General features: G+C 42.4%; 1 protein-coding gene across 1 annotated transcript in view; it reads left to right on the top strand.

Moving 5' to 3' along the window:
- cntln (centlein, centrosomal protein) overlaps positions 1-17367 on the top strand; it is a 151736-nt gene that overhangs the window by 9864 nt on the left and 124505 nt on the right. The window contains exons 5-8 of the mRNA XM_083764538.1: positions 2060-2218; positions 4567-4688; positions 5694-5856; positions 9465-9683. Coding sequence (XP_083620664.1) covers positions 2060-2218; positions 4567-4688; positions 5694-5856; positions 9465-9683 — 663 coding nt within the window. The remainder of the gene's footprint in view (positions 1-2059; positions 2219-4566; positions 4689-5693; positions 5857-9464; positions 9684-17367) is intronic.

Genomic DNA, 17367 nt, shown 5'->3' with positions numbered 1-17367 from the left:
ATAGGCCAATGTCCGGACTATATTATTATTATTATTATTATGAGAGAGAGAGAGGGAGAGAGGGAGAGAGGGAGAGAGAGAGAGAGAGAGAGAGAGGGAGGGAGAGATAGAGAGAGGGAGATAGAGAGAGATACGGAGGGAGAGAGAGAGAGATATATACCGGTATACGGACTTACGGAAGGAGGGGGAGAGAGAGGGAAAGTGAGAGGGGTTGCTGGGATCGGTGCGGACTCTGCGGAGTGATTGAGTGATTGATTGATTGCGCGGTGGCGGCAGCCGGTCACTCAGGGAAGAGAGAGACGCTGAATCACTTTTTTGTCACACGATTGCACTGTAGTGTAGTTGGAAACAATTGCTCTCAAAGACGGGGCATTTTCATCCTGGTGCTCCTTGAACCAGGTGAGTCTCTTTAGTGAATTCTTCATCAGTGTTATTATATCACGACTACCATGAAATTCTGACACGCTTTGATGTTGTGGACATCTGGCTAGGTGAAAACAAAAGAAACCCGATTAGCATTTGAGTACTTTTTAACACCTCTCCGCCGGCGGAGTAGTCTCTCAAGACAGACTGTTGCCTCGCAACAGTTGAGGAACAACAGAGGAGTCGCTGTTTTCCCGAATATTTGACGATGGGATTCTCAGATTGCCGGCGGAGAGGTCCAAAATGTCGGAATTCCCAGAAAATCTGTAATGTAAATGAAAAATGTCCACGAAAATCTTCATGGGGGCCTAAAGGGGCCCTGGGAGTCTTCATGGGGGCTGTGGCCCCGTGGCCCCCACAGACTCTACGTGGTTGTGTATATATATATATATATATATATATATATATATATATATATATATTATATATATATATAATTATATATATATATCTTTCTGTCTTACCTGCTCTTGTTCTGAGTGGGTGCAAATTATGACAGGCAGTTTCTACTGTCAAAATATGACTCCCCATTCAAAAAACACTTGAAATAGACACTCATGCACACTCAGGTATGATTTGGGGCCCTAAGGATGAATACAAAATGAATATCAACATCCTAATACTGTCCAATCATTAGATACGGAGGGGGGTGCAAATTATGACAGGCAATTTCTGCCTATGTGCTTTAAATAGACACTAGTGCTTTCTAGGGTATGATTTGGGGCCCTAAAGATGAATACAACATCAATATCAACATATTAATACTGTCCAATACTTAGATAGGGAGGGGGTTGAAATTATGAAAATTTGACTTGTGTTTGAAATAGACACTCATGCTTTCTAAGGTGTGATTTGGGGCCCTAAGGATGAATATCAACATCCTAATACTGTCCAATAATTAGATAGCATGTCCTGTGCACTTGAATACTGAGAAGCTACACTAAAATATAGTGAGGGTGAGAGACAGAGACATATACAGTATGTGGGAGAGAGAGAAGAAAGAAGCACAGCGACGACTGGCAGATCAATTCTTAATGACAGGCTTCGGCAGGGGTACAAGCCAAAATGGTGATGACGACGAATTTGGCTATTTGTCTTTGCCCTAATTACACCCCTGGAAGGGACGCGGCCATGATTAATTGATAAAGGGAAGGGGTCCTCCTTGTGCATGCCTCGCCTTGCTCTTCTCACCAAAGTAGAGAATAGCAGGGGGACGGCATCAAAGAAGATCCGGGTGGAGTGGCCTTGGAGTCAGCGGCACTCTCATTAGGAGTCTTGTCATTAAAGTATAAAGCCTGTGGACACCTTGGTGTACCTGCGTGTAGCCCGGCTTGCACCCCATACGCGTGGCAGCAGGCGTGCAGGTGACCTTGGCCAATCAGAGACTTATATGGGGTGGAAAGCATTTACATATTCATACGCCACACAACCTCCTCAACCCCAAATCCACATGTGGCTTTTCTTTCTTTTCTGTTGAGCATTTCTCTCCTGTTTTCATTCAAAGCCTGTATGTCTTTTTTCTCTTTCCTGTAGTCTTTCTTATCTCTCTTAATCTCATTCCATCCCTCCATTTGTTTATGTGGCTCCCTGTGACCGCCCCCCCCCCCCTCCATTCTGTGCACCCGTGTCTACCCAGGACGTGAGGGAGGAGATCAGGAGGAGAGTGGAGGAGGATCAGCGGGCGGTGAGGGCCATGGAGGAGGAGAAGGAGGGATTAGCGTCCCGCTGCGTGGCCCTTTGTGTTGACCTGGAGGAGGGACAGAGACAGAGGGACATCGCCCGGAACAGAGTCATGGTATATAGATGCAGAAAAGAGAGACACGTACTGTACACATGCACGCTTCCACCTTGAAGCTTTCAATCCTCCCTCTCCTCAGCTTGTGAATATAAAGTGATACCTGCAGCAAAGCACACATTTTAAACATATTATGCATGGCTTCTGTTCATCATTGCATTCTTTATATGTCGGGCCCAGGTTGTTTGGGCTGGGGAAATAATGACCTGAACTGACACCGTCTGAGGTCCATCTGCCCTGGCAACAATGGTGATTCATGATTAGTTGTGCACCATGTCGCTTACCAAAAATAGCCAATCATTGTTTGGCAGTATTTGTTATGTGACACCGTTGTGTGAATTATAAATCATGGGTTATCGATGTGTGGGTCGCCACACCCTCTCCAGTAGTAGCAAATGCTGGAATCTGTAGATGACATCAGAGCTAGTTAGCCACCACATATGCCCAACGTAATGACAAATACATCCACTTCTACATGAACTGGCTTTGAAACTAGAGACTATAGAAAACGTTTCACCTGAGCTAGTACCCACACAATTCACACTATTATGTAGCAGAATGAACATTGAGCCATGTCATCTTTAGACTCAAACAGGGCACTTAACTTTACTTAATGACGTAATCCATCATGGCTGCTGCTTAAATGAGCAGGAAAACAAAAGGTTGCCCACCATGCCAAATGTGAGATGCAAAACTGGTCAATCAATATTCAGAGGAGAGTAGTGCTACACACACACACACACACACACACACACACACACATACACACAAGACTTACAACCGTAACCTGTCCATTGGTTCCATTTGTGCACTCAGATTTGAAAAAAAAAAAACAGGATTTTTCAGAGTAGCACTCAAAATGTGCCATTCCCTTTCACAATGCTGAGTTTGTCAAACAGACTCGGACAGAGCAGCTTGAATAAGTAAGTGCCCGTGTTGTAATTATGCCAGGTCGGAACAGGCCCAGGCAACTTCTCTATGCACATCAATCACTGTCCTTAGACGTTCCACCTGCTCCTCATCTGGTTTCAGCACAGCGATGGTGTGGAGGTCGGAGAGACAGAGGAAAGACGGGAAACGTGGCGCAGCAATAATACAGCGATGCCAATTTGTTTGACATGCCAAAGATTTGTCAGGGAATGTAACATTAAAATGGCTCCCATGCATATTCTAAAAAAGATATGTGTTACAGCTGCGTTGTATTAAGTTTACTGAACATTTCTTGGAGTTGGTCAGTGTTAATGGATGCCCTAGAACAGGGGGTCTCAAACTTCTTTGGCCCAGGTACCCCTTGGAGTACCCCCTCATCCTCGCAACACCGATAAGCATATTATATACAGTACTTACAAGTTAACGTACAACCTTACATTTAGATGCCATTGGAACTATTTGTATTAAAAACCTTTCAACCAAAGTCATTCAGACCCATTTCATAAACAGAAACCACTAGTACAAGGCTATATGGCTGGGTCGGTATGGGTTTTTTGTTACTGCGCTATTCATCCTCCCCTTTACCGATGGTATTGCTGCAATTATATTGCTGACATGATGAGACTGAGCCTCACTGAGGCCGTGTTTATTATGGTATAAACTATTCATTTCATATCACACAATATGCATCATAGGCCTATGGCGACCGTAGGTTAGTGCATGCTGTGCTGGATGACTGTGTTGTGTTTGATACTGGGGGCTGGGCTGGAAGCTGCCCTGCTCCAAGAGCTGTCTTTGGAAGTGGAGACGATGCTTCACACCGGCTCTCAATCAAAACACATTTGTTTGGCACGCACGCACACACACGCACACACATACACTGTCTCTCTCTATTTTTATTAAATCTATTCTAAAGTAACGAACGTTAGCCATTAGGCATGTCTATTTTCAAACGAGTTGAGGGTCACAGCTGTGATCTGAGCTTATAGATGCTCTCTGGACTAATTCAATGAACGGCGCATCTGCAATAGAATGGACCGCCACTTCATTATTCTGATTTTTATTTCCCTCATGCTCACACAATCAAAACCAGGGTTTTATACAGCTGCTCTTAATATATTGCACAAGGGATTGTTGTTGCATCATATCGTATGAACTGGGAAGCCATACTGTATGTACATTTTGTATTGACACACACACACACACACACACACACACACACACACACACACACACACACACACACACACACACACACACACACACACACACACACACACACACACACACACACACACATCACCTATTTCTGTCTGGTCTGAATTGCCAATGCTTTCAGGTGGATACTGGATAGTATTGTGAAAGCAGGGCTTCATATTTCTGTTGTAAAGTGCTGTAACGTCTGTGTGTTGTACCAGGAGCTGGAGGGGCAGCTTTCCAATGCCAGGGAGGAGGTGTTGTCCCTTCAGAGCCAGAGTGCTAGCATGGCTGCCCAGCTCTCTGCCAAGGGGACAGAGGAGGGCCTCCTCAACCAACTGCAGTGAGTCACGCTTCCCCTTAGAAGCAGTGTTATGAGTTTGTTTTCTGGATCAAATAGAATATAAACATGTACCTGCCTACTGGTGCGTGCGTGCGTGCGTGCGTGCGTGCATGCGTGCGTGCGTGCGCGTGTGACATGAGTCATACAATTCTCAGAATGTGTTATAAGTATGCTTATAATGCATTTTTGACATGGGATGCATAGCAAGTGTTACCATATAGTTTTGTGTGGTAGTTTTTGCCTTTCTCCACCACAAGCCTTGAAAGGTCACTCTCACACACACACACACACACACACTGACACACACACACACACTCACTCACACACACACTCCACACCCAGCTCACACCTAGAGCCACTTGCTAAGCCCTGCATAGCGGATGTGCTTTAAGAGAAGGTAGAAGAGGGGAAACGGTGTGGGCTTTGGCTAAGCTTTAGTCGATATGATAAAAACTGTGAGAACCACGACTGCCTTAGAGGTAATCTCAACCTTTTTTAACTACTTTTCTGTCTTAACGCCAGAGGCACTCTGACATGTCAGTCACATCGGAACTGAAGAGACTGTTCTCAGTCGGCCCATTAAAGATGTCCTTGTAAAGCGAGAAGGATCACTTTGTGGTAATTTCACGGTACAAAGAGGTGGATTCAGAGCAAGAAGCGCTGATGCTAATGTTTTCTTTTCTTTTTTATGTTGGGGTGAATGTAAGTAATATTGACTGACAATGGGAATATTTTATTTATTTAGCTTGAGACTGATAAAACACAGAGGCAAAGTAGTCAAAAGACAAACATGAAAAACACAGAAACCAGCTACGCGTACAGTACAGTATGTGCAGCTGAGATATTAATACATACATAATATCAGTCAATAACGTCAGTGGTTCCCAACATTTGTGTCTCCTTCCTGACCCTATCGATTCATTCTAAAGTCACTCGGCTAATTCCCTACAATGTGACAGTAGAACCCATATTTGTGTGTACACATTTCTGTGTGCGCGTGTGCAGGCGTGAGGTGTTGGAGGTACAGGCCTTATACAGACAGAGCACAGAGCATGCAGCAGAGCAGAGTCACCTCATCAGACAGCTGGAAGGACTCAACCTGGACACACAGAGAGTCCTCAGGAACCAAGAGGAGGCACATACCGCTGACGCTACCTCCCATCGGCAGGTAAACACACCCTCTATACCTGAACGACAGAAGCTTTTCGCTGGTAATCGGGAAGGCAACCTCCTCGCCGACCCACTTTGGGTCCCTCATCGTTTTCAATTCATGTGTGATGTTGGTGCAGCAGACTCCTGCCAAATTATGCTCCAGCATAATATACGTACAAGATATAATACAAATTAAGTCATATTTTTTTTTAAATTCTGATAAAAGTGGCATACTACTAAGTATACTAAAATGTGGGTAAACCTTATAAGTAAGACTTCACACTCATTTGTGATAGTATTCAATCATAATTATAGCACTATAATACTATGTACTCAGGGCTCTGTATCTCCAAATGGTACACAATTCTTGCTTCTCTTCTGTGGTTTTCTGCATGGTTGCCTGCGAGTTTCAGAATTGAATTTAAGATTTGACTGATGACTTTTATAACCTTACAAGGCCAAGCTCGTATAGTAACATTTTAGTTATGCTCCTCCCGTATGAATCTAAGCGCAGGCTGATATCCTGAGATACTCTCTGTTCCTAATACTTGTCTCATTACCTGGGGGGATAGGGCTTTTACAGCCCAGGCACCAAAGCTTTGGAATGTCCTGCCTGAGGATCTAATGCTAGCAAAGTCAGTGTCATCTTTTAAATTTTCTTATTGCCTATCTTTTTTTTAATATACATGCTCATTCCTTCTTTTACATCTTTCTTGTTCCTGGGTAGTTTGTACCTTGTTTTTGTAAAGCACTGTTTAACCTTGTTTTTGAAAAGCGCTATACAAATATGAAATGATTATTAATCATGCACACGCGCACACGCGCGCGCACACACACACACACACACACACACACACACACACACACACACACACACACACACACACACACACACACACACACACACACACACACACACACACACATACACATACTTTCCTCATCCATATTTAGTCCATATTCATAAAATACATTAGCAAGGGCACAAATATTTTTCAGTTGCTCCTGATATCCCACAGACTCTAAATGTACAGAATATAAGCAACACATGCACATAAACTTATTCACAGTCAACATTGGTCACTTCAGTCTGTCATTCGCAAATACAATTGGGTCATTGTATTGAAACATTTAATTTCTGGTTTCACACAGGAATTTTTGTGAAACACAAAGGGATGTGAATCATTAAACGATTAATCGCCAATAAGAAATGAGTCAGTAGTAGTTAACATTTAATAACTAATCGTAATTAATCAAAATGTATGCGGTTCTATCATTGGGTGGTTTTCTGTGAATGTAATGCCTTCTGCGCGCGTGTGTGTGGCCGAGGAACGCACATACAAAGATGCCATTGCCTGGCCCTGTATCGTCAATGTTCAAATAAATATTTGATTAAGGAATATAATATGCCTTTTGTATTATTTCTGTATATCAGCTAAATGTAGATTTGTATGTTAGACATTGAGGGAAATTAAGATTCTTAGATTTGTTTTACAAAAACGCTGCTTATCAACTAACCGGTTAATCGATCGATAACCTTATCAAAACGTATCAATTAACTATTAATGCATTGATCGATAATTCACATCCCTAAGAGGAATCAAACATGGGTGAGTCAGGGTGACACATCTGTGGCAATCATGTTAACAATTCTGTCTTGCCTCGCTATTTTATACATATATATATATATATATATATATATATATAGTACACACACACACACACACACACACAGTCGTTTGTAAGAATTACATCCGTTTAATATTTGGGACTATGGTCTGATGCTGTCCATGGTGTGTAGACAGTAAGGATCATGCTTATTGGAATACCAGATGGACAGATTCAAACAGTTTGTTTGGTAACATTTGGAGGCGTGCCTTTACTGTGAAGATCATCAATCAATTGCTGCGTTTTTTTTAATAATTGAGTGGCACATAGATTGATCAGCTAACTGGAGGCAAGCAAGCTTCCCTTGCAGCCGCAGTCCTGTCCAGCGCGGTTTTCTATGCTGCTCTCTGAGAGCTAGAAGGTGCGTACGCGTGCCGTTGGTAAGGAGCGCGTTTGATGTTCTGCTGGCGCGGTTTACTGTTGCGTGTGCAACACACACACACACACACACACAGTCACAAGCGAAAAATTGTAAATGGATCTACAATTGTTTCATCTGATGAAAAGTTTTTTCCAGATTGTGCACAATCCCTGTCGCAAAATAAATCAAAATCAGACAGAAAACACCCTTGACAATTTTTGCTGGTCAAAACGAGAATTTCCAAATATTCTTAACATTGTCTCAATACTTAGAAGCATTTCGAAAAAGGAACAAAAAATAAATAATCAATATCATACAGTATACACACAGTACACACAGTACATACCCTCTCACACAAGACTGACATTGAACCAAATCTCAACTTACCATTATCATTACCACGTTGTTGCAGAATACATTTCCACGCTAGCCCTCTACCCCCACAATTATTTTCCCATCGCCCCCGAAAAATGAAGGCTCTTTCTCACTGTATCCCATTACTGTCAATACGCTCACAAGCTACCACCTCTGTCCCTGATGTACCATACTGCTGTAACAGAGCCATACACTCCCTCTCTCTGCTCTCTGTCCCAGTGTGTGTGTGTGTGGGGGGGGGGGGGGGGAGCAATGGCTGAGAAAGCATTTAGGACAAATTCAGCTCAGTCAGGGACCTTGCTTTTCCCACTTTCCATCTTCCTCTCCACGCTGTCTTCTTTTCATCCCTGCTTTTCCTCACAGTCCAGATGATCTTAGCATATGTCATTTCCCATCTCTGTGGAAACAAACTGGCCGTGTCATGCTCAAGTCTCCTCGTCACCTCAGTCTGATGAGTGATTTTGTCTCGCTTTTGATCCTTTTCCCCTCCAGCTTCTCTTCTCTCTTTCCCTCCCTCCCTGTTTCTTTTGAGGGGCTAGCCCTCCAATGTCTGGCTTTCAGAAAAATAAAAAATATATATATGAGGACCCCACTATTGACGTCATGTGGCAGCCAAGTCTATGGACTTTCTTTAATGAGTGACGTCATGTGGCAGCCACAGAGGGCGCCCCTCACTTTCTCACGACAGGACAATCCTAATTTCAGGGATAAAGTGATTATGGCTAAAGTGAACCAGTATACAATATAAAAATCATGGTAGCACAGCGACACCTCAATGAAACACGCACACAATTAACGCTATTACCTTCAGGTGTATTTCCTAGGCAAACTGGCAAAAGACTCTATCCTGATTGCCCGGATATGGTACTAGTTTCTAGGTCATTAATATGGCTTCTTCTTTTTCTGGAGAAGTAAGTTAATGGCTTCTTAGTCCAAGGTTGATGACGATAGTGCCAACGCTGCATGTTTTTGTCCAAGGAGTATATTGCCCCAAAATATGATTAAACACTTCCACCATTGGTACAGTAAATGGCCACAGCATAAACCATAACCGTACCACACATTAATGATTATTACTTTGCTGTGTGTTGTGATCACATATTATTCAACACAATAAAGCCTTAATGCCCATGCATAGCCTACTAACCTCCAAGCCGCTCGAACATAATTACCTCACCAATATGTCAACATGGCACAATAATGTGTGTTTGTTCCGACAGCTGTACACGGAGATGAGCCAGTGCTACCAGGCCCTCGTGTCCAGCGAGGCCAAGTTGCGGCAGAGCCACCAGGAGCTCAGCGACCAGCTGGTCCAGAAAGAGCAGCTCATTCTGCAGCTCCAGGATCAGCTGCAGCCGCAGCACCAGCAGCAACTTCAACAGCAGGCTCAGGAGCCAATGACGGTCTGCCCGCCTCCCACCAGGCAAACCAACTTTGAGGTAAGCTCTCTTATTTTTTCTTTTCCCTCAACCTCAACTATCCAACCCCCTCGCTGGTTTTCAGCAGCCGTGAATCCATGGAAGATGGATGCATCAAAACAAGCCCTCCTATTTCCATAGGTTATTTAATGTTCAGCCGCCCCGGGCAACGCAGTGATTTTCCATAATGCCTGCTCTAGTGCAGAAGAAGTTCTCATGTTGAACTCTGATCTGTTTGTGTGTGTGAATGCGCCAACCTTAGCGATGGAGCAACTCATAATTAATGTGAGCACACACACTCGCACAAACTAAATGCATCAAATTGCTCATCGTGCCTGCCAATCAGCTGTCCACATCTGTGTGTAATTGTCCAGGCTGTGGTTGTTAGAGGGCAGCAGTTTACACAGTGTAGGTGGATGAACACCATGTGGATGGCCCACACACACACACACACACACACACACACACACACACACACACACACACACACACACACACACACACACACACACACACTATACCTCCGCTTTAGTGTCCATGTCATGACACTTGAATGTCAGTTATCTCATCTTCACTTCAGGGCACACAAACACAATCTCTCTCTCTCCCTCTTTCACTCTCGTATGTTACATACTCTTTCCCTGTCTCACTTTCTTCTCTTCCTTTTCCATCCCTCCCAACTAAGTATATATATGGAATTTGTTCATTCTGATTAGACGGCAAAGATGGATACTTCACATGGACACTTGTGTGTATGTGTGTGTTAATTGGAGTCCAGTAGGGTTCTTGAAGGTGGTGTTATGTCAGCGGGTGGGGCCAGGGGTTGTCTGTAGCTATGTATCGTACACATTTCACCCTGGGGGTCTAGGCTAGGGTAACACATCAGCACCACAGTGGACCTTAATAACCCCTAATGATGTGCTGGTGTGTTTTCCCTTACTTTGGACCACACCGTGGTCCGTCTGGCTGAAAGGTGGTGGATTGAGCTGTTATCGCTTGTCATGTCATCGCTCATGTGCCCTTGAGCAAGGCACCTCACTCAATACATGCTTCAGAGAGAGACGCGATGCAGTGAATCATTTGTCGGTGTTGATTATGAATAGAGCTATTCTTTACTTGTAACAGTGTGTCCACCAAGATGTACTTTTCTCCTGAGCGCAGCGTACGTTTTGAATTGTTGTGCTTTTATGTGTTATGTGTTATGTTCGCTGCTGAAGCTCCAACTGAAATATTTTCAACTCGGGCGTTTTTAAGCAAGCCCTTAAAAAAGACACCTTTTTGCAAATAAATATATGCTAATGACCTTTAGAAGATTTAGAACACTTTGTTGGGGGTCTTTATGTGTGTAATATGTGGTTTTAGATATTTTAGATTTTAGCAGTGAGCCCAGTGTCTCTGATGTCATGGATCCACTTACACAGCCCTCCCCCTATCCACAAGGAGGAGCAGTGCACCAAAGTATTATGGGAATTGTAGTCCAGGAAGGAAGTGAGCCCAGTGTCCATGACATCAGAGACACTGGGCTCACTGCCAAAATCAAAAATATCTAAAACCACATATTACACACATAAAGACCTCCAGGAAAGTGTTGTAAATCTTCTAAACATCATTAACATATATTTTTGTGAAAAAGCCTGTGTGTACACGGCCCCTTTGAGTCTTAGGATAGATAACCGGTGGATGACAGCTAAGTCACTTTAGCTTTATACCTATATTCTACTGGACTGTGTGTGTGTGTGTGTGTGTGTGTGTGTGTGTGTCTTTCGCCTCTAAATAGGCTAGATTGTGTTTGTTTAATTTGATGGTTCCATCGCTGGCCCCCGCAATGTGGAAGTCAAAAGATATCAGCTCAAATGTTAAGTGAGTTACAATCGCCTCGTCTCACTTAACCCCCGTTAATTTAACCGACGTTGAAATATAAATGGATCAATTAGTCCGTAATTAAGTACAGCTATGCAGTGTTCCCCCAGTAATTAATACTACATTGAGAGGAGATGCAGGCACTGCTGCCTGCGTGAGGGGAGCGTGAGTGTACCGTATGTGTGTATGTAGGATCTGGCTATAGTGCACACACATTCTTAGTGTATGTGTTCTGTGTGCAATGTGCATACTATGTGTGTGTAACCTATAGGCTATACAGTAAGTGTGTTTTTCCAAGCTGTCTATACGTCTTATTGTGCCTTGCATCGCATGACATTCTCCTGTTGGGAGGCAGAACACACTTTGTGTTGTCCAGGCTGTGATGACCACTACCAGACTTAATGCATATTCTTTGGATGAATCTGAACTTCTGTTTATTGAACACATGTAGCTTCTGTCTGGCTGCTTTGTTTCTTTGCATTTCTTACCTACTGACATCAAAGTGAACAGATCAGTCTTCCCAAGGCAGAGCACCCAGTCTGGAGATTTCTCACTTTCCCCATTTCGTAATTGCACTGACTGACTGTGTGTGTGTGTGTGTGTGTGTGTGTGTGTGTGTGTGTGTGTGTTTAATTGTGTGGGCCCATGTGTGTGTACATAGTTGTGCCCGTTGCTTTTTGAGTTGTGGAGTGGAGTTGTGTGTGTTCCAGCACGAAATTGCAAATTCTATATAGCAATTTCCATCCCGAACACCTGTTCAATTCGAATGCTCAGGTTGTTAAGGATTCCATTTTTTTTCATTTTTTTTCTTCATTTTTTTGTGGAAGTTACTGTCAGAGATGATCAAAGTGCTGATCGCAACAGGAGCACATGGGAGGGGAGATATGGGTAGTAGACGGGGCTCTCATTTGAATACACACTGGAGCGACGCTTTGAACACCCCTCCCACTGAGGATTGGGGGGGTGAGGAGAGAAGTGAGGAATATCACCCATTGTGTTGCTTCCCTTCTCACTGTGTCCCAAGTTGTCTGTCTGTTTCTATCTCTGTCTGTCTAAAGCCCCATTACAGGGACATTTCACAGCTATTTCAATCTTAATAGTATTTGTAGTATTAGTAGATAACAGTAGCAGTAGCACAATTAGAAATTTGCACCCTGTGACCAGAACAATTCTGAAGGCTGTGTGTTTGACTAGGGTTTGACTGGATTGCTGAATTCCTACAATGCCCATAATGCATTAGTGCACTTCCTTGTGGAGAGATGGTGGCGTTATGGAGGTGTGACTTTGTATTCCAGGAAGGAAGTGAGACCAAATTTTCATGACAGGTTTTTGGTCATGAACATGGCTTCATGACTAAAATATATATATCAAAAAAACATATTACACACATAAAAACCCCAGGAAAGTGTTTCTTGTGTCCTAAACATCATTAAAATAAGCTCTGGTTGCAAAAGAGGTGAAGTGGCCCTTTAACACACATGCATTTTAAAGAGAATCCTTACATCTGAGGTTATTTTAAGGTATTTCTGTATATCTTTGTATAGTCTCTTGTTTAGTCTCAGTAGAGGGCAACTAGCAACACTTCAGCACGCTCAAGCCACTGAAGCATTGCATAAACGCTTTTTTATCACCTTGATCTCTACTAATTTTCTTCATCACCCTCTGATGGGCTTTGGCAAATTTGCCACAGACTAGAGGTTTTGTCATTTCTTGGGACAGGTTTATGGACCCTCAGAGAGGGATTACGGTGGTGTTTGTTGTGTACCTACTACCTCCTAACCTCTTCCAAGCTATCCATTGTTCGTTGGCGGAATTAAGCCTTGGGTAGAATGCAGAAACGAGACAAAATTAATTTCCCCACCTTGAATCATACACAATGTTCAACTAGCAGAGGTTATACGTTCTTATGACGTAAGTGATTATTGAGCTGTACATCCGAAAAAGCGTTAGTCCGAGTCCGACGTCCCATTAGTCTGACATACTGCACGTGGCCGGTTAAGACTCACCCGTGGCTTCCGCGTGCATTTATGGTTAAGGTTAGAGGTAGGGTAACTTAGTAATGTCGAACGTCTGACTAAAGCTATACGCACAACGAAAAAGCAGCCCTATTGTGAACTAGAACTGCACTCTGTCGAGTGCATACTTGCTTGTTGCACACTAGTAGGCCATAAATGGCCAACTAGTCCTTTCGACCGCTGTAAACTGTCAAATCTCAGTATCTCTGTGAAGGAACGTTTGAAATGATTAATGTTTAGATGTAACTATTTGCTACCTACTTTATACATATAAACATCTAGTATTATTAAGTATGATTCAAGTTTCTATCTATATAAGAAATACTGTTTTATTGTTGTAGATATATTCTGGATCCCTTTTTAGTTTTTCTAGTCATACACATACACACCACGTACTCTAGTCCCAGCAGATCAGGCACAATTAGCTATTTAATTTTTTACTGATTATGTATATAGTATACGTATGACTAGCTCTAAATGATGACGTAAGAAATATATATAGTATATATATAGTATATAGGCATATACTATATACGTATACATATATACTCTATACTCTATACTGTATAAAGTGTGTAGTTGTAAGTAGATTACCGGTATACTGTGGTTACTTTGCGCCAAAAACCGTGACAGCTGTTCCGCCATTTGAGGCTTACGCAGAAAAACATCAAATCTGTGCCTGTGTTGCTGGACCAAATGACCACAAATGACCATATTTCTTACGTCATCATTAAGAGCTAGTCATACACATACACACCACGTACTCTGGTCCCAGCAGATCAGGCACAATTTGCTATTTTATTTTTTACTGATTATGTATATAGTATACGTATGACTAGCTCTAAATGATGACGTAAGAAATATATATAGTATATAGGCATATACTATATACGTATACATATATACTCTATACTCTATACTGTATAAAGTGTGTAGTTGTAAGTTGATTAGCGGTATACTGTGGTTACTTTGCGCCAAAAACCGTGACAGCTGTTCCGCCATTTGAGGCTTACGCAGAAAAACATCAAATCTGTGCCTGTGTTGCTGGACCAAATGACCACAAATGACCATATTTCTTACGTCATTATTAAGAGCTAGTCATACACATACACACCACGTACTCTGGTCCCAGCAGATCAGGCACAATTTGCTATTTTATTTTTGACTGATTATGTATATAGTATACGTATGACTAGCTCTAAATGATGACGTAAGAAATATATATAGTATATATATAGTATATAGGCATATACTATATATGTATACATATATACTCTATACTCTATACTGTATAAAGTGTGTAGTTGTAAGTTGATTAGCGGTATACTGTGGTTACTTTGCGCCAAAAACCGTGACAGCTGTTCCGCCATTTGAGGCTTACGCAGAAAAACATCAAATCTGTGCCTGTGTTGCTGGACCAATGATGACGAAATGACCATATTTCTTACGTCATCATTTAGAGCTAGTCATACACATACACACCACGTACTCTGGTCCCAGCAGATCAGGCACAATTTGCTATTTTATTTTTTACTGATTATGTATATAGTATACGTATGACTAGCTCTAAATGATGACGTAAGAAATATATATAGTATATATATAGTATATAGGCATATACTATATATGTATACATATATACTCTATACTCTATACTGTATAAAGTGTGTAGTTGTAAGTTGATTAGCGGTATACTGTGGTTACTTTGCGCCAAAAACCGTGACAGCTGTTCCGCCATTTGAGGCTTACGCAGAAAAAAATCAAATCTGTGCCTGTGTTGCTGGACCAATGATGACGAAATGACCATATTTCTTACGTCATCATTTAGAGCTAGTCATACACATACACACCACGTACTCTGGTCCCAGCAGATCAGGCACAATTTGCTATTTTATTTTTTACTGATTATGTATATAGTATACGTATGACTAGCTCTAAATGATGACGTAAGAAATATGGTCATTTCGTCATCATTGGTCCAGCAACACAGGCACAGATTTGATGTTTTTCTGCGTAAGCCTCGAATGGCGGAACAGCTGTCACGACGAAGGAGACCGGGCGAAAATATTACTTGCGCGCTCTGCTTGCGCAAGTAATAAGGCTTATGTGCACAATACTACTGTGTATTACTCCCTGACAGAATATTCACATAAAAGACAGATTGTAGAATCTCTTACATTTGTAGACTTTGAATTCACTTGTGTTGTTACTTTTAAGGTAATTAGAGGGATCTTTATGTATTTGTACTTTCAAGTTTTATGTAATGGCATTCAGCACTTACTACTCCGAATTTTAATGCACAGAGTAATGGTCTGGAATACGGCCATTGTAAAGTCAAGCGTTAACCATGATTTTCATTTCGATTCATCTCCATTGTTCCAAACCAATAACATTGTGATACCCCCCAAAGAAACACCATTATGGCCACATTATACCTGCAGGAGTCCGCTGGCTTTCTGTATGTATGAGTATTTCACAGTAGCCAGGGACGTCCACAGACGTGGAGAGGAGATGGCCCTGCTCCACCAGCCTCAGGGTCTGGCCCAACACCCAACACAACCCAGTAGAGTCCAGACTCAACACCGTGCTGGAGTCTGGACAGGTTGCCAGGTTGGAGGGCTTGGGTTGCCACCACAGACTACCATACCACTGGAGAGCCAGGGGGATGTCTCCTATCGCTGGCCAGGAAAAGGGGCCAGATTTAATATTTCCGTCATGTGTAACTAACATGTCTAACTGGCTGTCATTGTGCTTGTTGTCGTCTAGCATTGGTTTGGCTATCATCAGAGCTGAGCAGTGATTAAAGACCGACATTAAGATCCGCAGCAGACCTCAGGCTTTCTGGAACCTTTGCCACGGTAAATGAGTGGTGAGCTGTTAATTGTGTGGGCGGTTGTTCAACACAACGCTTAGTCTCTCATTAGCACTGGGAAAGGGAGGGAGATTAGGCATGCTGTGCGCTCCAGAAAAGTTGGGACAAGATGTTAGAGGAAGATGAATGCTTCACTCCTTTTTGTTAGGGAATGTTTTACAGAAAAGTTTGAAAATACTACATTAGCATCATGCATCAAATTTGTCACATTTGACGGGATTATAGGTAAACAGACTTCCCAGATTATTAATTTTGTATACTCATGTTGGGATGTTGACAATGAATCAACTATTGATTTATAATTAATAAATTACATAATTAATAATTAGTTTCGTTTAATACAGTACATTCTTATCAGCAATTTGCTGATAAGAATTTACTTGATGTATTTTTGGGCATGTTGAATTGTGTGGTGACAGTATTTTGTAATAGATTAGTGGAAAGTATAAAAATGCTTCAGAAGAACAATGTTGGTCAGTGTAATTAAGAGATTCAGTACTGTACTAGAGCTACATGGCCCTCACACACTCGCACTGCCGATCTGACCAGTATCTGAGTCATAGTGTTGGGGCATATACTGTATGGAGATGTCTGTTTCTGTCTGTCTACCTGTGCCCCTTTTATCAGCCCACATATGACGATATCTGTATCTTTCAGTTCTTTTTTATGGCCATATGTAGAGATAAATGGTAAATGGAAAATGGTGCATTTATATAGCGCCTTTATCCAAGGCGCTTTACAGAGATTGTGCATTACATTCACCCATTCACACACACATTCATACACCGATGGCAGCGGAAACCATGCAAGGCACCAACTAGCACATCGGGAGCAATTAGGGGTTCAGTGTCTTGCTCAAGGACACTTCGACAGTAACTCTGGGGGAGCCCGGGTTCGAACTGGCAACCTTACGGTTACCATCCAGGCACTCTACCCCTGAGCCACCGCCGCCCCTAGA

The sequence above is a fragment of the Protomyctophum parallelum genome (genome assembly GCF_964188405.1).
Source record: "Protomyctophum parallelum genome assembly, chromosome: 5".
NCBI lineage: Eukaryota > Metazoa > Chordata > Actinopteri > Myctophiformes > Myctophidae > Protomyctophum > Protomyctophum parallelum.
Note: the sequence above shows the minus strand (reverse complement) of the source record. Positions and strands in the feature narration are given on the sequence as shown.